Source organism: Saccopteryx leptura, chromosome 4 (assembly GCF_036850995.1).
Source record: "Saccopteryx leptura isolate mSacLep1 chromosome 4, mSacLep1_pri_phased_curated, whole genome shotgun sequence".
Taxonomy (NCBI): Eukaryota; Metazoa; Chordata; class Mammalia; order Chiroptera; family Emballonuridae; genus Saccopteryx; species Saccopteryx leptura.
The window spans coordinates 30,239,379-30,259,775 of NC_089506.1; the positions used below are offsets into that span (position 1 = coordinate 30,239,379).

Here is a 20,397-nt window from a genome sequence, read left to right on the forward strand (position 1 = left end):
AGGACAGACTGCTTTTATTCCTTTAGTTTGGAAGAGCATTCATTCATTGATTGTCAAAACCAGAAAGGACATTAAGAGGTAAAAAATAAACATAGTTCCTTATTTTACAGATGAAGAAATGATTCGGAGAGGGTGAAGTAACCTGTCCTAACTCACCCAGCTAGTCGGGGGCAGGACCAGGATTAACCCAGTTTTCTGCAGAACGAGCCTGCGTGCGGGTGAAGCCGCTGGCTCAGAAGGGAAGCCTGGCCTCCCGCTCCGGGCGCACACGCCCGCTGGGGGCTTTCCTGCGGGGCCGCCCTGCCCAGGGTCCTGGCCGCTGCCCCAGCGTGGCCGACCGCCCCGGGGCTGGGAGGGCAGAGGAAGTGCTGTCTCCCTGGTCCGCGGGGGCCCGGGCGCGCCCAAGCCTCCCGCCCACTCCACCTGTTGCCCTCGGCCGCCTAGGGGCTCCCGGCTGGGAGATGCGGCTTCCGCTGCGCCGGCCAGGCGTGACCTGGGCATCAGCATCGCTCTGCCGCGTCCCCCGGCGGCCGCGGGGCAGGCTGCGCCCTGCAATTGGCGGGGAACCGCCGCGTCTCCAACGGTCCTCTCGCCGGTTTTCCCCGCGGCCGGGACCCTGCAGCAGGGCTCCCGCACCCCGCCCACCCTCGGCCCCACCTCCGTCCCGCCCCGCCCCGCCGCCGCCTCCCCACCCAGGGTCCGGGGCGGGCGGGCGCGCCGCGGAGCACGAGCGGGTCAGGCAGGGCGCGAGCTCCGAGCCATGGGAGGCTCCCACTCTCAGACCCCGAGGGACCGCGAGCCGGCGGGGGAGAGGCCCCCGAGACCCAGGGAGAGCGCGTGAGTCCCAGGCCTCCCCGGGCCGCCGTGTGGGGGTTTGCGTGCCAGCCGGGAATGGAACGCCCGGCGCCTGTCCCGCAAGGGCTGGGAAGGTGGGGTTCCCGCTCGCGCCCGCGGGGGCGCAGGGACTCCGAGGTTGGCCTGGTGGGACATCCCGCCCCGAGTCTCGTCCTGCGAGGCCCTCGGGGCGCCCGCCCGGCCACGACCCCACCGCGAGAAAATCGCGCCCAAGCAGGACTGCTGCCTTGATACTGTTCTCGCTGCGCGGGTGGGACGAGGGGACCTCAAGTTTTCCAGACTCATTCAGGTAGGAAAACACACGCTTCCTAATGAGTTCTGAAACGTTCACGAGACAGAACTGTTTGCAGGGAGGGGGGAGATATTAGCAAGGGACCCGAGTCTCAAAGATAACTCAGCTCGCCTTGGCCTTCAGAGTCCAGGGACTTCCATGCGGCGTTTGCTGCTCAGAACTCCCTCTCTTGTTTGTTCCCGAGGTCTTCATGGTGCTCTCAGAGAAAGGGCTGTATTGTACCAGCAGCAATTAGGCTTTGTTCTGGGACAGCAACAATTGGGGACACCAAGTACTGAAATGCAAGCTGCGAAGGGACATTTTTAGAGAAAGTGATTAGAGCAAGTTGCATGGTTTGAAAGATGGCCGTGCTTCTTGCAAAAGAGAGGATGCGTTGACAACTATTTGAGAACTCAAACAATCTTTAAGTGTTTAAATTTTTTTTTAGTGTATATGAGTCCTGGAGGTGAAGTAATGCCAAAGAATCCACAGTCTATTTTAATTCGGCCAGTGCCAAAATACTGAGTTTGAGAGAGAGATCTACTTAGCTGTCACATAGAGGCAGCCTGGCCCATGGGAGGGCTTTCTGATCATCTTTTCAAGGCTTCCTGGATATCCAAATGATAGATGTGTTCATTGTGCCTTCTGGTGTTTATGGACGATCATTAATCTTTACTTAGTTCAGGCAGCTTATTAATCATAAGAATAGCTGAGAATGATTGAATATGCAAAAGGTGGGAAACCCTGGTCTAAATACTGTGTTACTTAATTCCCAAGAACACTGAGTTAGTTTCTATCGTTACCTCATTTAACTGGTGAGGAAACTGAAGCACAGAGAGGCTAAGTCCCAGGTCACACTGCTAGATGCGCAGGACCTAGGTTACCTAACTTCAGAGCCCACACTGCACCTGCCTCCTACAGGAAAGTTGGGACTATCCTAGGAAACGAACTTTCATCGCTGCTGACAGAACACACCCCGTTTTCCTTCAGTTCTTCCTGAATAAGGGAGATATCTGTATTAGTAATGCTTAAGACCTCATGAGAGGAAAGTGCCAAAGTTGATTTAACTTTTTAAAAAACAAACATAAGAGGCAATAGAATACTGAGATGAAGTTGAGAGTAGTGGAGGCAGATAGCCCTGGCTTTAATTCTAGGCTCTCTTCTTAACTGTTGGAGAGCTTTTATCTGTTTCTTAGCTTTTCTGTGTCTGTTTCCTTGTTGGTAAAAGGGGAGTGGAAAAACTGACAACGTCATAGGCTGTTCTGAGGATGACATAAGATCATGTATATATGAACAACAAGTTAGAGTTTTATCTCTGAGCAATATATTGTTTTAGCCAAGGATAAAAATTGGCTATTTAATGTTTGTGAACATGTGGCCGGTTTTATTGTGTAACTTGAAAGTAAATATTGGAACCATTCACTGATAGCATGCTAAAGAAGTGAACTCACTGCTTTCTGTGTAGGATTTAGTTGTTAGGGTGAGGAATTTGATTCTCAATTGTTAAATTACCCAGTGGTTTGGCAACAGAAGGTCTCTCTCTCTCTCTCCAATGAGGTTCTGCATGTACTTTATATAGTTAGCAAAGCTCACCTTAAAAAGAGCAAAATAAAAGCTCATTCTTGGTCTTCACCTGGGAATACAGCCCAGGGATGCCCTACCCTACTCAAGTAAGTACATTAAGAAACACATAAGCGCACGTAGGCAGTGTTGGGATCATTAGCCCCATCAGAGTGTGCCAGCTATGCTTAATGAGTCAGCCTTATAAACCTCTTGGCATGTAGCTGGTGAAATGCTCGTCGTTAGAAATATGATTCCATGCCTGTAATATACTTGAAAAGCAAAAAGCATGCTTTTTATCCAAGTCCTGCCTTGTTCAGATGTACAAGCCACAAGCCTCTCCAGGGTCTAAGGGAGTAGGAGATTCTTTGTTAAGGTCACGCGGCTGCACATTTCCTGCCGGACATGTGGCTGTCGTGGATAACATTGACCTCAAGGAAGTTCTCCTCCTCAGGCCGCTGCATTTTCAAAATCTATTGTTCCTTAAAAAAAAAAATGAATATGTACATGAAAATCTCACAAGTTAAGTGTTACTGCCTGCATTTGTCTTTTGAGGGAGAAATTATGTTTCAGAATGTCCCCAATTTACATTTCAGAGTAATTTAATCAAGTACTAAATGTAACCAGATAAACCTCTAAGCATAGCTCTATTGTGAAATATAAGTAAGTATGGATGTACATGAAAAGAAATGTCTGATTTTAAGATAAAACTCATTTTTTAATATTATATTATAGCTGTCTACCTTCCCCAAACCCAAGGAAACAAATGAGCTGGCTTTGGTAGAAGCTAGGGGAAATTTCACTTCATTTATTCCCGGAGGTTGGACTGTATGGTGATCAGAAGCAGGAGCTGGAGAATGAGGCCGGCCTGGGTGCAAGGCCAGCTTGGTGGCACGCTAACTTAGTTCGGGAAGCTTTGGGAAATAACCACTTAACTTTCCAGATGGGCAGATTTCTGCATCTTTAAAATGTCAATGATAACCATACTTCTTTTTGAAGTGGTGTATACAGTTAGTGCAGGGCCTGGCACTGCATGCGTGATCGGTAGCTGAGTTGTTACGAATACATTCACATGTACCTGTACCTATAAAGCAGAAGCTATGCTAGGTTATTTGGGATATATATGTATAGGCCTTTTCTTTGTTTTTTTTCTACTCAAAAAAGCTTCATTTTGGGGGGAGGGAGGTGGGGAGACAGAGAGACAGACCTCCTCCCCCCCCCCCCCCGCCCATGGCAACCAAGGTACTTTAGCACTGGAGGCGAGGCCATGGAGCCATCCTCAGCGCCTGGGTACAACTTGCTTGAACCATTTGAGCTTTGGCTGTGGGAGGGGCAGAGAGAGAGAGGGAGGGAGGGGGGGGAGAAGCAGATGGGCGCTTTTCCTGTGTGCCCTGACCAGGAACTGACCTCGGGACTTCCACACACCAGGCTGACACTACCACTGAGCCAACTGGCCAGGGCCAAAGCTTCATTTTTTATATAAATATTTAGCTGTCTGACTCGGTGCTTGTGCCTTCAACACTTTCACAACGGTTTTCTGCTCCTCCGTAAGGAAAGCACGTCTGATCCTGTCATGGACACATTTAGCGCACATGGCTCCACCATCGGCCCTGCTGACCTGATTTTTTTGTTTCAGACAATCTCATTAGAACTGTAGGTCTCACAGTGTGAACTCCACCAAGTTGGCCTGGGTACATGTAGATTTTGGTGCTTTCCTAACCTTCGTGGTATAAAGGTAGACTATTCTATTGTCGAGGGTTCAGGACAGCCTAGTTTTGTGGAGGCTGTATTGTGGGACAGCCTCCAATGGCATATCAAACACTGGGCCGTTCTGAATGCCTGGAGACTCCGTCCCCGGAAGAGGAGATGTATGTTTCTGAGTAAGGCAGGGTCTCTTCTGAAGAGATGGCCCTCTGCACTAACTCAGCAAGGCATCTTACAGAAGCAAGGCAATAACTTTTTTTTGGAGTCAGTTTTCTCCTCAGTTAATTTCCATTTTCCAGAAAGATTAAGACCGTGGACATGAGTTTGGGGAGGTGGTAGTTTGGTGAAGTGTTTGAAATTACTGATTCCTGAGTTGATTGTTTTTGACAATGTGTCCAGAATGGGTTTCGTAAGAGCAGTAGACAATCTGTGGAGAGAACTGCAGAATGACATAAAGCAGAGTCTGTTATCCATTGGAGAATAGAGTGTGTAACTAATTAATCTAGTTCTTATTGAGATTGTGTGCCTGGAATGCAAGATGTTGCACCTGCTGTCAATTCTAGTTTCTAGTCCAGTCGTTGTTTGCATTTGGTATATAGCATAATGGAATAGCTCAGTGGCAAAGTCAGGGTCAGTTTCTGAGGTCTGGTATGTTTTTGGCCTGAATCTTTCTGATTGTGTGAATTAAATGCAGGTTCTACAAAGTTCTGGTGAACTTCAAAGTCAGCAGCAACCAAGCTGAAGTGCCGCTTGATGGGCAAGTCACTGTGGGACAGATGTCCCTGACATGAAGAGGGAGGCGCTGGCTTTGAAGTTTCAGACACAGGAAAACATGACTCAAAATAAGTAAACTTAGGGAATGATATTTCTGAAACCCATTGCTTTCAAGTTCATGATATTGTTCACCACCTTCTCACCGCACAATTTTTATTGTCATTAAGAACATTTCAGTTCCCAACTGCTGTAGAAAATTTAAAAAATTTAGATTTAGAAAGTTTGTGGAGAAGACCCAGAAAAAAAACAGCTAAATGCAGAAAAGTTCAAAGAATTATAGTGTTAGAGGAGGGATATATATATATATATATATATATATATATATATATATACACACACACACACACACACACACACACACACACACACATACATATACACACACACACATACTGGCTCTGTCCCCAGTGAAATCAACCCAAAAGGAAATGGTTTGAATTACATGGCAAGGGAATTATTTGTGTGTGTATGCTGAGTTTAGATATCATAACTTCTAGACTCTGGGGGTAGTTTAAATAGTAAAGAGAGTTAGTAGGGAAAGAAGAATTCGTCTCTGAAAAGCATTAAAAGGTTAAGATAGATATTCTATCAAGGATCGAAACTCCGAGGGGGTTCAAGTATAGTTTTGCTCCACAGTTTCTTCCTTGTTTGACTTCAGTGGCCAGTCGTGCACCACCCCCACCTCCACCCCACAGCCTTTCCCAGATGGTACACCGTTCAGTGTCAAAAGTCAAGAAGAGAAAAGCGCCTGACCTGTGGTGGCGCAGTGGATAAAGTGTTGACCTGGAAAGCTGAGATCGCCGGTTCAAAACCCTGGGCTTGCCTGGTCAAGGCACATATGGGAGTTGATGCTTTCTGCTCCTCCCTCCCCCTTCTCTCTCTCTCTCTCTCTCTCTCTCTCTCTCACTCTCACTCTCACTCTCTCTCCTCTCTAAAAAAAAATTAATAAAGAAGAGAAAAGGGGGGCAAGGCGCACAGCTGCTGGGGTACTGAGCTAGCAAAGAAGATGGTCTACTGTCTGAGTTGGTTAGCAGCCAGCAGGATATGTGAATTTACTTCAAGTCAGGAGATGAACTGATAGTGTAAGTGGCCACGGAATATGGAGGTCCGTATTTTGAAGAAGCTCACTGTGGCTATTGTGGGGTGCTATTTTTCTGCATTTTATTATTGTAAAATATGTATAACATAAAATTCACCATTTTACTTATTTTTAAGTGTACAGTTCAGTGGCATTAAGTACATTCACAGTATTGTATAACCATTACAACGCTCCATTTCCAGAATTTTTCATCATACTGAGCAGAAACTCTATACCCATCAAACACCAGCTCCCCATTCTCCCCTCCACTGGCCCCTGGTAACCTTTATTCTTCTACTTTCTGCCTCTATCTGTCTATAGGTCTCTCCTATAAGTGGAATCATACGCTACTTATCCTTCTGTGTCTGGCTGGCTTAGCACAATGCCCTCAATGGCTCATCCACATTGTAGCATGGATCAGAATTTCATTCCTTTTTATGGCTGAACAATGATTCCATTGTGTTTATACACACAGTTTGTTGGTTCCTTCATCTGTTGATGGACACTTAGGCTGCCTCCACCTTTCGGCTATTGTGAGTAATTCTGCGATGAATATGGGTGTGCAAGTATCAGTGTGAGTCCCTGCTTTCAGCTCCTCTGCATATATGCTTGGGAATGAAATCTCCTGATCATAGGGTAACTCTGTGTTTAACTTTCTGAGGTACCACCAAACAGTTTTCCACAGGACTGCGCCATTTCCCATTTGCACCAGCAATGCGTGGTGGTCCCAGTTTATCCGTATTCTTACTAACACTTGTTATTATCTGAGCTTTATTTTTCTTTAAAATATTTAAATTTTTTTTAATTTATTTATTTTTATTTAGACAATTAAATTTAACAGGGTGACATTGGCCAACTAGAGTACATAGTTTTAGAGAAAACATCTCCACATCATTTGGACAGTCGATTATGTTGTATACCCATCACCCAAAGTCAGATTGTCCTCTGTCATCTTATATCTGTTTCTCTTTATGCCCCTCCCCCTCCCCCACTCCCTCTTTTAAAAAAATTAGTAGCTTTCCTAATGGGTATGAAGTACCATCTCATTTTGCTTTGATATGAATTTCCCTAAAGTGCCACAAGAATTTTTAAAACATGCAATATCTGAGTCAGGGTCACTGACCTCTTTTCCTGGAGTGTAAAAAAAAAAAAGACAACAGCCAACCACAATAGCCATCTGGTGTGAATGAATCAAAATTGTACCTATATTTTTTTTTGTCAGATTGGCAAAAAAATGTATTTTTTGGTGTGCCACAGAATTTTAGGAATTGGACTATGTGTGCCCTGGGATGGAAAAGGTTGAAAAGCTACCCTGATGGTTAGTGGTGACAATTGTCTTTTCGTGTGTATTTTGGCCGTATCTACACCTTTGAAGAACTGTCCATTCTCCAAATGTTCCAGACTTTGCCCAGTTTTGAAATAGGTTGTTTGTCTGATAGCTGTTGAATTATAGGAATTCTTTATAGATTCTGGATATTAATTCCCTATCAGATATGTAATTGGCAAATACTTTCTCCCATTGTGTAGATTGCCTTTTAACTGTGTTGTCAGTGTCCTTTGATGCAGACAAGTTTTTTATTTTGATGAAGTCCAATTTACGTGTGTTTTTTCTTGCATTGCTTTGTGCTTTTGGTGTTACAACCAAGAAATCATTGCCGAACCCAAGGTTGTGAAGATTTTCCCTTATGTCCTATTCTAAGAGTTTTATAGTTTTAGCTCTTAAGTTTAGATCTTTTACCCATTTTGAGTTGTTTTGCAGGTGGCATAAGGTAAGGGTTTCCTCCTTCTCTTGTATGTGGATCCAGTTTTGCCAGCAGCATCTGTTGAAAAGATTATCCTTTCCCCTTGGAATGGTTTTGCCACCCTTATTGAAAATTAATTGCCCTGGCCGGAAACCTGAGTTGGTTAGAGCATCATCCTGTAGCACAGAGGCTGCCCGTTCGATCCCTGGTCAAGCCACATATATACGATATATTGTCAAATTATTCCCCCAAAAGTAGTACCAAATTATACACCCTGCACCCCCAGCAGTATAACATCCTTTCAATATGTTCATAGCATCCTTTCCAGTGCAGGGCACTATTATTTAAAATTTTTGCCAATTTAGTAATAGGAAAAATATTATCTTGTTTTAACTTTTTAAATTCATTACTAGTGAGAGCAAACTTTCTCTCATATGTTTATTAGCCATTTGTAATTACTTAATTTCTTATTTATTTCTTTTTGTCAATTTTGTACTGAGATACTAAATTGTTATTTACTTGTGAGAGTTCTTTATGATGAAGCCAACTAATATTTACTGAGCACTTACTATGTGCTAAGAAGTTAGTCTCTCACATGCATAAACTTACATGATTCTTAAAATAACCCTATAAAGTGGATACAGTGTTAAATTTCCAACTTATAAATGAAGAGTCAGTCCAAGTGAGATTCAATAGATTACCCGAGGTCCCATAGCTAGAGTAACAAAATTGAGATTTAAACCTAGATGGCCTAAATCCAGAGGCCCATAAACCCAGCTATTGTGCTATATAAATCTATTAACCTTTGGCCACCATTGTTATTTTGTTTCGTTTTGTTTTGAGGGGCAGATATTTTTTTAGTGAGCTTTGAGTCTTAGAACAGTTTTAGATTTATAGAACATTTAAGCAGATATACTGAGAGTTCCCATAGATGCTACAGGCAGTTTTTCTTATTCTTAACATCTTATATTAGAATGATACTTTTTGTTACATTTAATGAAACCATCACTAGTATATTATTATCAACTAACGTCCATACTTTACTTGAATTTCCTTAGTTTTTTCCTGATATTCACTTTCTGTTCCAGAATACCACATTACATTTACATGAAAATGTAAATGAACCTATCATGTTTTTCTTGCTCCGCCTTTGGGCTTGGTCAGCTCTTCTGCGCAGGGGCCATGCTAATTTTCTCTGTATCGTTCCAATTTTAGTATATGTGCTGCCGAAGCGAGCACTGGTCAGCTCTTCTGTATCCCAAGATGAGGTAACTTTTTCTTCTGGTTGTTTTGACTTCCTTCTCTTTATAACAAATCATATACTCTATCTGAAATTTCTAGACCCACTAGTGTAAGATAAGGCTCTAACATTTTTTTCAAAATAACTAACCAGTTACTCCAGTACTAGTATGAGGTATTAAACAATCCCTTCTCTTCCCACAGATTTGTTAATACCTTTTTTCAAATTCAGTGTTATAACCTCTCTTTCCTTCTGTTTAACCTTTGATGGTTTCCATTCTTATTCACTCAACAAATATTGACTACACTCTTATGTTCAAGGACTGTATTTTTTATTATTTATGTGGGATTTACATGAGTACACAATATAAAAAAATTTAAGAATATTGACCACAGGACATTTGCCAGTCAGATTTGTGGGGGTGACCATGTGAATAGAGGTAGGAAAAAAAGACAGTCATGATTGAGTTTTTCTCATAGATTTTACATTGACCTAGATCGGTGATCGGCAAACTCATCAGTCACCAGAGCCAAATATCAGTGGTACAACGATTGAAATTTCTTTTGAGAGCCAAATTTTTTACACTTAAACGATATAGGTAGGTACATTCCTTATCGAGGTAGCGCCCGCACGTGGTGTTTTGTGGAAGAGCCACGCTCAAGGGGCCAAAGAGCCGCATGTGGCTCGCCAGCCGTGGTTTGCCGACCAGGTATCTGCAGTCCATTTGAAGGTTTCATTTTAAACAATTTAGCTTCCTGTATAGAAATGGTGGTGCCTTTATATACTCTCAGGTCATCTTCAAGCTTTCTCAGGCTTACATTTTGCATGTACATTCCTGCACTTTATTTTTTGTACTAATATGATATAGAGTTCTAGCAGATTTATATAAGGACTGGCAAATGATAAACCACTGTTCTCCGCTCCTCCTGTATCCCCCATGTCTACCTGTGGCGACCTGGTAACCCTCGGAGAGTGAAAGAGTCCCTCACTTTTACATTTCTTTGTTCTCAGAATGCTTACTTTTAAGAACACTTTGTATATAATATTGTTTACCTGTACATAGTACAGTTTCACCTTGACCAATTTTAGGGTGTGTCTGCTGAAAACAGTATTAATAATAATGGTAGGCAAAAGAAATTATATTTGGCTCGGTGAAATTTAGGGATATTACATGGAAGCTTTCGAGTCATACCTATTTTTGAGAGCAGGATAGATCTGTTTCTAATATAATCCGTATATCTGTCTTGCACTGCATGTCCCCATGAAAGTCTGACAGCATGTTATGTCACTGATGAGAGCTCCCAGGAATCTTGCAAAGATGCTTTGCTTTAGAGCAAGAGCTCTTAAAACTTCTCTGGACCACAGATCCCTTAATAATGTAATAAAAATTTTATAGACTTTTCCAAATGAAAATACACATATACACAATACATAAGAGTAAGGAGCGTCAGAGATCCTGAAGGCTGTTCACTATCTATCTCATTTCATTCTTTCAGGGACCCTGTGAGGTATGTATATATTACTTTCTCCATTTTAGAGATAAATAAACTGAGGCCTGGGAAAGTGGAGAAACTAAGGCCACGGAGCCGCTAAATGGCAGAGCTGGGATTCAAGTCTAGTGAGCCTGGCTGAAGCAGAGGAAACAAAACGGCCAGGCCTTCCAGAGTAGGTCTGCCACCCAGGCAGCGCATCAACCGGTAGAGGCTTCTGTGTATCGGCTAGGGAATAAGTTTTTATGGCTCTCTACCTACTGATAACAGTTTCAGGAAAGTAAATGCTTGAGAAAACATTGTCCAACCCATTCTGTAGATAAATACCTATATATACTAGATTATATTGACACGGAACAGATAGGATGCCTCTCCCGGGTTTCAGCGCTGAATGATTCGTGTCTGATCTTGCTTTCCTAACAACTGCAGAATGTTATGTTTCTATGGCCACATCAGAATTGTTCATAAATAGGGGTTTGAGAAAACAGAACTAAGAAAGGCTTGGGCAAGATATAATTGTGGGAAGCTGACTGACATTCTACCTGCGAGACCTCATCTTCTAAGTGTTTCTCTGAGTCCAGTAGTGTCTGCCTGTCTCTGTCCCTTCCCCTGTTTCTTCCTTTGCCTTTTGAAAGCTGTGTATCCACTGGTTTCACCATGTGTGAAGCCATGGTTATTAATAAATGTCCAATGTCCTATAATGATGACATTTGGAAACACAAGTCAAGTTCTGAATAGCATGGGTCACCTTTACAGTTGATACTCCAAGTGTAGGTTGGCAGGTTCTCTTGAAGACAAGATTAAAACTAAGATGTGCGCAGATTTCCAGAGTAGCTGATAGTTGCGGGGAGGAAGAGAGACAGAGATGGGAGGTGTAGTCTAGACCTGGGGCTCTCTGACCTGTTGATTACCTCCTTCCTACTTCTTGCCTGATAGAATGCACCATTCTGTAGTCCTTCCACCAGGGGGCGCCAGCCACCATCTGCTTAGTTTTGGGCAGAGGATAGGTTGAGGTGAGGAAGACTATTTCTTCAGCCACTCCGTTGCTGAGTGCGTTCAAGTTAGAAAGTCATCTGATACTGACTTATAGTACATGTAGGAGAAAAGAATAAATTAGAGAATGAGGGAGGATGAAATTGAGTTTTTATACTTCTGTTTCCTTCTACTGGCTAAGATCCTACCTCTCATGGGTGTGTTGTTTCTCTTTGCTCCTCCAAATTGCATGGTTCAGAGCGTGTGTGTGTGTGTGTGTGTGTGTGTGTGTGTGTGTGTGAGAGAGAGAGAGATTTCTGATCAGTTGGAAGTCTGCATCCTCCCTCCTGTTGTCCATTGGTGCTCACTGTTGAATTGTAGTATATAAAGACCCATGTTAGATGCAGAGGACGCTCATTGTGACTTTTTTTGTATTTACAGAAATACAAATCTTGAAGAAATCTTTTTAAAACAATTTTTGTTGATTGAATTTGTGGCAGGGCTTTCTGGTGCCCTCTGGTGGCTGCTGTAGCTACAGGCTGGCAAAGTGTGTGTACAGGGAAGGTTTTATTCATAGAGAGAAAGGGTCAGGAAGCAGATTCTTCCCCAAGAAGATGGGTATCCCAACTCCTGAGGCACATTCTTCAGAGACCCAAACCCAGACAACTCCAGTACTTACTTGACTGGCCCTTCCAACATCTCTTTTTCTCATCTTTTGTTGCCCTAGGACTCCCCTTCTAAATGTCTTCTTGTGTTTAGCAGTCCTTTCCAAATTATGATCTTTTTCTTTTAAGTATAAGTTGTTTTTATACCCCTGCTAATTGTCTGTCTTGTTTGATTGATTCCAGGCCCCTGTGTGAATGATCAGTAGGCCTAGGGAGGGTCTTGTGTTGGGACTGGAATGCTTGAGGGGTGTGTGTGACTGTGGTGTGTGTGTGTGTGTGTGTGTGTGTGTGTGTGAGAGAGAGAGAGAGAGAGAGAGAGAGATTGTGTAGGGAGTCTATATGTATCTTTGTGTGTGCACAGGTCTGTGTGACTGGGAAGTATATACATATGTCTATGTGTGCACAGGTCTGTGTGACTGCGTGTGGTGTTGTGTGGGAGGTGTGTATAAGTGTGTGTGTGCACAGGTATGTGGGAGGTGTGTGTATGTATGTGCACAGGTGCAGATAGGAAGTGTGTGTGGATATGCACAGGTGTGTGAATAGATGTGCATTTATGTGCTTGTAGGGGAGGTGTGTGTGTATGCACAGGTGTGTGGGAGAAGTGTGTGCGTGTGTGCACGAGCATGCGCCTGTGCTGCCAGCCCTCACTTTCCCACACATCCTTCCTCACAAAGCAGGGGCAGTTTCACACACAGAGATGTCAGAAGACTGTGGTTTCCCTCTGAGCCAAGGAGCTCTGTTCAGGACTGTCTTGTGTGCATTCCATAAAGTATGAATGCTCTATCTGACAGCATCAGATCCCAGATCGCTCACATTCTCGACAAAGCAGAGAGGCTTTTAGATGCCACATAGTTCATCACCATAACGCTATCTCCCCAGGAGCAGCAGCTTGCGTTCCTTCCCAAATAATGTTGAGCGGAGTGTGGACTGGGGTATTTCCATCTGCATTTCGGTCTCTTGCAGCCAGTAGCATCCCCACCCTCGGGGTTCCCTCCCTTCCTGCTCTCTCCCTCTCTCTCCTGTCACGATGTTTCCTTTTTTGGTCATACTTGAGCTTTCCTCTGTGTTCAGCACTCAGAGGAGGCTGGGATATGCGAAGCGCATCAGCCCCTTGCAGTGTGCTGTCTGTATGTGCCTGTTTCATACGCCGAGGCCAGAGAGAATGAGCATGTCCCATGGCATGCTTGCCCATCCTGAGAGTCATTCAGTAGATGTTTTTCAATGAGTGGATTTAATCAAAGTATGAATGCTGAAGCTAAAACAATTTTAAGTATCTTACTTGAGGCAAAAGTCAGTATCTAGAGAGAGAGAAGAAAGAGTCCAGCACAATACTCTACACTTATAAAGGTACTTTAATAATTGAGAGTTCAGTAATTTCTTTAAGTTTGGTGGTTGGTGAAGGAGAATGAATTCCAGGAACATCGGAGGCCGCTTTGTCAAACATGTGCCAGGAGCCTTAGAATGTGGCTGAAGAATGTTGCCACACTGTCTCCATGTGCCCACTAATCGAACCAGCAGCCTGGGAAATGTGTCTACCAGCTGGCATTACTTTGGGCTTCCTGAGCCTTGAAAATAAAGGGCTTATCGCACCAAGAGGCTAGTGACTAATAAAAGTGCCCATCATGTTGGCTAATCCCAGTGTAGAGTCCCATTTCTGCATATATACTGTCTGCTAATGTCACTGAACGGATTCTGCCTGACCCAGAATGCCTGCTGGTCAGGCTGCAGTTACTACAGTAGAAGTGGGCAGCTTTCATCTGTCTCCCTCCTTGAGGACGCTGGATTTTCATCAGAATCCTGCCAGAAAGGCCCCAGATTTGATACAGAAATGGGAGAAAATGGTTAAATAGTCTAGCGAGGTTATTGGGAGACATGCATTGCATGGGCTTGGGCCATGCTCCCTGTGCTACCCCAAGTGTCATCGGGGGGAGGGCTGTGGAGGGTGTGGAGGGATGCACAGACTGTGTCGTCAGGCCTGAGTCGCTCTCCCAGGCCTGTGCCAGGAGCCAGGGTATCCAAACCACAGGCTCTGAGAGTGGGAGGGGTCTTTCCTCGGAAAATGTGGGTTGTTGCTCAAGGAAGGGGGAATATGTTGGGCAGACAAGGATAGTGAAACACCTCTTACAGCTACGATTTATTGTGAGTGAGGTCCTCAGTGATGCCATGGACTCATGAGTTTGGTTAAAGTGACTCAGAATATTTTTGCATGAAAGGAAATAGCAAATGATATTCAGTCCATAAATACCATTTTGAGGAGGAAATATTGAACTTGCTGTTCCTAGTTTGAAGATTAGAGACATGGTTCCCAAATAGAGAGCAAGGGTCTATCGTGTTGTTAACATAGGCAGTGTCCCTGAAATAGGTCCGCATCACAAGGACCTGTTTCCTCCGGCAACAGTGTGACACTGCTGGTTCTCTCCTCTGTTAGGACACATACAAGAGTCAACCAACAAATGCATAAGTAAGTGGAACAACAAATCGATGTTTATCTCTCTATATATCTCTAAAATCAATAAGGAGATTTTTGTGTGTGTGTGTGTGACAGAGACAGAGAGAGAGGCAGAGAGAGGGACAAATAGGGACAGACAGGAAGGGAGAGTAATGAGAAGCATCAATTCTTCACTGTGGCTCCTTAGTTGTTCATTAATTGCTTTCTCATACATGCCTTGACTGGGGAGCTGCAGCAGAGCGAGTGACCCCTTGCTCAAGCCAGCGACCTTGGGCTCAAGCCATTGACTTTGGACTTTAAGCCAACGACCTTTGGGCTCAATTCAACAACCCCATGCTTAAGCTGGTGAGCCCACCCACACTCAAGCCAGCGACCTCAGGGTCTTGAACTTGGGTCCTCTGCATCCCAATCCAATGCTCTACCAGGCATCCCCAAACTACGGCCCGCGGGCGCGGGCCGCATGCGGCCCCCTGAGGCCATTTATCGGCCTCTGCCGCACTTCCGGAAGGGGCACCTCTTTCATTGGTGGTCAGTGAGAGGAACATTGTATGTGGCGGTCCTCCAAAGGCCTGAGGGACAGTGAACTGGCCCCCTGTGTAAAAAGTTTGGGGACCCCTGCTCTACACACTGCGCCACCGCCTGGTCAGGCTATAAGTAGAAATTTTTAAGAAGAAGAAAAGAATGAAGGGAAGAGAGGGCGGGTGACTCACAGGAAGGCGGAAAGCGAGACGTTTGGTAGTTAGCCGTTTCCCTGCCACACAGTTCTCTCCGATAATAGCTCTCTTTTTGAGCCACGCACCATATAGGTAGTTGAAGAAGAGGTCAACGTTTTCCTCGAGTCTGCTGCTGGGTCCTGATTGACTTTAATTCAAAGCAACCCACATGCCAACGTGGCACATTTTAGGGGGGGGCGTATTCTGCTCCCCTCCGTCCTCACCCACACCGCAGCAGCTGGCTCACCCCAGCCTCTGGGATGGGGGAAGGGAAGGGCAAGAGCAGCAGTTTCCTTTCTAAAGACAGTGAGCCCTAGTCTCATCCACCGCTGGCTCACATCCCACAGGTCAGAACTGAGTCACAGCGCCACACCTCGCTGCGGAGAAGGGCTCGAGCTGGGCAATGTGGCCTCTCGCTGGGTGGCCTGTGCCCAACAAAGCCTCAGGGGGTTCTCTTACCAACAGCTATAGGGAAATAATGGACGTGGGAGGAAGTTACACGCCACCATGGTGGTCTTGTGAGAATTCAAAGAATAGGGTGCAGAAGACACACAGTGCTAAAGAAGCATTACAATTTTTCTTATTTATCTTAAAGCGTGTGTGTGTTCACTGGTACAAAAGGAATAAAGCTATGAGTTATGTTTCACAATTCATGTAAAAGATATCTTTTGACAATTTTAGCAAGTTTCCAACAGTTAAATTTTTTCATTTCTTTTAGGAAGATAGAAGAGGTCTGTGTGACCCCTTCCCTCAAAATATCAATATTTTCATTTCCCAAATTGAAACCAGCTGTCCACTCCTGAGACAGAGAGAGGGGTCTCTCTTGCCCTCGAGGCCAGGCTGAATTTACCGTGTAACTAATGCAGCTTAAATTTCAGGACCTCTCACTTGCTTAGGTCCCCTTTCAGGACTCCAGAGGGGTCCTGGTCCTTTTGTATTTCTCTTAAAGCCCCCATTTTTATGGCTCTCTAGGCAAATACTTCTGAGCAATATGAGTGTCACAATTTAGTCACCAGCGGGTCACTTAGGTTAGATTGACAGGCTTCCCACTGGGCATTCTTTTCCTTTCCACCTGTTGCATGTCATCCAAGCTTGCAGGTGCCTGTATTAATTTCCAGCAGGTTGGCGTTCTCTGAGTTAAGAGTCCCTCCAGTTAGAACTTCCTTGTAACTGTTAGAAAAAGAGAATCTTCTACTTGTTCAACTTCAACTTTCAGATTAGAAAATTAATCTTTCATCAGCCTAAAGCATTATTCCTGGAGTGGAGTTTGAAGAGGAGGTGGAGAGGTGTTGCAAATATGCACACACACATAATTTTGCTTATAATTTCAAGGAGGTTATGATCTGATATTCTTCCTTGCTAAACCCAGACTAGGATCCCCTTCTTGAGAAGCTGAAAATGTAGCCACCTTGACTGGTCGGAAATCATACCTTTTTCATGAGACTCTGGGACAAGAGGGTGAGGATTAAGTGTGAAGTGCATAGCAGAGGGTCTGGTGCACAGGAATTTCTTGCAATTATTCACTTCTCTGTTGGTGTTTGGATGATCTTACTAGTTCTCATGAGTTCTGTAGGATATAACGAGCTTAGCTTTGGGTTGCTACTATTTTCTGCAGCCTGTCGATTTGCCCTTTAATTCGAAGGCAAACTTTTAGAAACTTGATGCTTCTCACATAGCCAAATCTGCAATCTTTATTTTGTGTGTGATTTCATTAATTACTTCGAAGTTTGGACAGTTATCCTTACAACAGAGCTTTGACAGATTCTGTTGCTTCTCGTTTGTTTTCTTCCCATGGTTTGATTTTTATTATTTAGCCATCTGACACATTTGGAATTTATCTTAGTACATGCTCTGAGATAAGTGGTCTTTTTTCCCCATTGCCAACTGTTGACAAAACAACATTCAAACAAACCTAAAGAAAATGTTTATATGACTTTATTTGAGCCAAAATTTTGAAGGTGCCTGCAAGCAAAATCTCAGTGAATTTTGAAAATGCTCCAGAGAATGGCAATTTTGCTGTTCTTTTTATGCAGATTACATGAAATCTATTGATGGTAGATTGAGGGGGTGTGGGGGGAGGAGAGAAGAACGCAAAGGGGAAATCTCTAGGATTGGATAAAAAGCAAAATAGTGGGGTTTTTTACATTGGTGAGTACAGGATAGTTACCATTTACATGCAGAGGTCCCCAAACTTTTTACACAGGGGGCCAGTTCACTGTCCCTCAGACCGTTGGAGGGCCACCACATACAGTGCTCCTCTCACTGACCACCAATGAAAGAGGTGCCCCTTCTGGGAGTGCGGCGGGGGGCCGGATAAATGGTCTCAGGGGGCCACATGCGGCCCACGGGCCGTAGTTTGGGGACACCTGTAAATTTTACAGTGAATAGAGATGGCATGCAGGCAAGGAGACCAGGAGGTGGTCTCGGGCTCCGCTGCCGGCAGTTGTGCCTTCCAGGGGTCTGGAAAAGGAAATCATCCTGGCCTTTCATAGGTGTGGTATCTTAGATGCGTAAGGATAATAGACAGGGTAAGGATTGACCTTTGCTAAGGACACTATAAGCCTGGTTTTTGATTCCCTGTCATGACCTACCCAGTTAGGAATTTGTGCTCAATCCAGCCTGTGTGGTTACTTTCTGTTACTGAACTCGTCAGGCTTGTTACACAGCCCTTTCCATTCGCGTAACCAACTTTTCTTCAGCCGTTTGTTAAATAATCTCTCCTTCCCCACTGTATTGTAGCATGTTTTTTTAATCATATAATAAATTTCTGTATCTTATATGGTCTTTTTCTGGGCTTTCTGTTTTGTTTTACAGAACAAGGATATGCCTCTTTTTGCATAAATGTGTCAATATCTTGTAGATTTAATCTCTTTCTTGACCTTTTTTTTTTTAATATTGACAAATCCTAAGAAAAATCCCCTAAGAATTTTGAATGAAAATTGCATTAGACCTATAAATGAATGGAGCAGTATCGCCACCTTTACAATATTTAGTTTTACCAGTTTGGAACATTGTGATGTCTTTACAGTTAGCCAGTTGCATAGCTTATATTCATTAGTGCGTAAAATGACTGATATTTCAATATTTGGACACAAAGAAAACAGATTTCTTCTCTCCCCACTTTGTTCTATAACAGAGAAGTAAAAGTACATACAGTGTGTCGGTAAAGTCATGGTACATTTTTGACCAGTCACAGGAAAGCAACAAAAGATGATAGAAATGTGAAATCTGCACCAAATAAAAGGAAAACCCTCCCAGTTTCTGTAGGATGATGTGGCAGCATGTGCGCATGAGCAGATGATGACGTAACACCATGTATACAGAGGAGCAGCCCACTGCCATGCCAGTCAAGATGTGGACGGTACAGAGGAAAGTTCAGTGTGATCTGTGGCTCGCTAAATTAGAATCCATGACCAAAGTGCAACGTGAATATCGGCGCATTTATAACAAAACGCCACCACATAGGAATAACATTACTTGGTGGGATAAGCAGTTGAAGGAAACCAGCAGTTTGGTGGAGAAACCCCGTTCTGGTAGGCCATCAGTCAGTGATGAGTCTGTAGAGGCTACACGGGATAGTTACCTAAGGAGCCCTAAAAAATCTGTGCGTGAGCCCACATCAAACTGCACTGAATAGGTATGAAACTGGAAGAGTTTTCCTTTTATTTGGTACAGATTTCACATTTCTATTGTCTTTTGTTGCTTTCCTGTGACCGGTCAAAAGTGCACCATGACTTTACGGACACACTGTATTTTTCAGTTCTCACACACTTGTAGTTTCAGAACCAAAAAGTGGCAGTTAACCGTTTAAATAGACAGAAGCTGGAAGTAACAGAAGGTCGCATATCACGTCACGGAGTTTGCTTCCTAGTCCCCCCATCTTTGTATCTCCTAGAAACACAGGCAGGCCACCCATCACAAACACACAAGTTACTGTAGTGAAATGCCCCCAAATCCCCAGGGTGAGGACTTAGGCAGAGTGACTGTCCCTGTTACTTTGGAAATCTTTCTGTGGTTTTATTCTTTCTTCTGGTAGACACTTCTCACACCCTCCCATCGGTGGGCTCTCTGCGGGCCTTTCCAAACCCTCCCAACCTGTTGCCCTCAATCTCCTAATCTCAGTGCTTCACAAATTAAAAATGGGTCCTGTATTTACTAGGACAGTGGGTAGAATATTGGACATCAAGATGATCTCAGAAAATCTGGGCTATGTGATAAGTGTTCTTCTGAATAGAATACATTATTTGGGAAACATATTTTATTTTGGAGATAGGGTAGAGGAGAGAGAATAAAATGGCTACAGTGAAGGAATATTTTTCTATTTCAAATTCCTAAATTTCTTCAACGTCTTAAACTCAAGCCTTAGATTCCACCTCCCCGTAACCCAGGTAACTGAAGGAAAGTACATCTCTCCAATTTGGAGTAATATTCACTATTAGAAACTGAAATTCATAAGCAACCTAGAAAGGGTTCTTGTCGGAGGCTTTACATATAAAGGCGGGCCCACTTTTCTCCTTGCCCAACCTGCTAAAAAGGAACGTAAATTCAACAGAAGAAAACAAAGTGTGCCGCATCAGTAACAGTTACTTTACAAGCTGACATACCTGTTTAACAGGCTCTGTAACTGCAATGTTGTTTGGCAAGAAAAACCAAATTTTTTACTGCTCACAAAAATTAGGGGATATTTTATAGCTTCATATTCATTTTGAAATATCCCCTGATTTTTATGAGCAGTATATATCTACTGGAATAGAATATATATATATATATTTTTTTTCTTCTTCTTTTATTAAGTGAGGCTGGGAGGCAGCCTGCATGTGCTTGGATCAGGACTCACCAGCAAGCCCCCTACTGTGTGATGCTCTGCTCATCTGGAACTGCTGC

General features: G+C 43.9%; 1 protein-coding gene and 1 non-coding gene across 8 annotated transcripts in view; one reads left to right on the top strand and one right to left on the bottom strand.

Moving 5' to 3' along the window:
• TACC1 (transforming acidic coiled-coil containing protein 1) overlaps positions 1 to 20,397 on the top strand; it is a 100,693-nt gene that overhangs the window by 20,900 nt on the left and 59,396 nt on the right. For 3 of the 7 annotated variants that reach the window (XM_066380375.1, XM_066380376.1, XM_066380379.1), the window contains exon 1: positions 689 to 837. The exons of 2 other annotated variants lie outside the window; for them this stretch is intronic. In XM_066380375.1, the coding sequence (XP_066236472.1) occupies positions 761 to 837 (77 nt within the window). In that variant the 5' untranslated portion in view covers positions 689 to 760. Of the gene's footprint in view, positions 1 to 688; positions 838 to 906; positions 1,145 to 20,397 lie in introns of those variants that run through there. 2 more of the 7 variants (XM_066380383.1, XM_066380378.1) reach the window with 2 other exon arrangements.
• Positions 9,118 to 9,223, bottom strand: LOC136404649 (U6 spliceosomal RNA). The gene has a single exon (XR_010751369.1). It is a non-coding gene; the product is annotated as a U6 spliceosomal RNA (small nuclear RNA).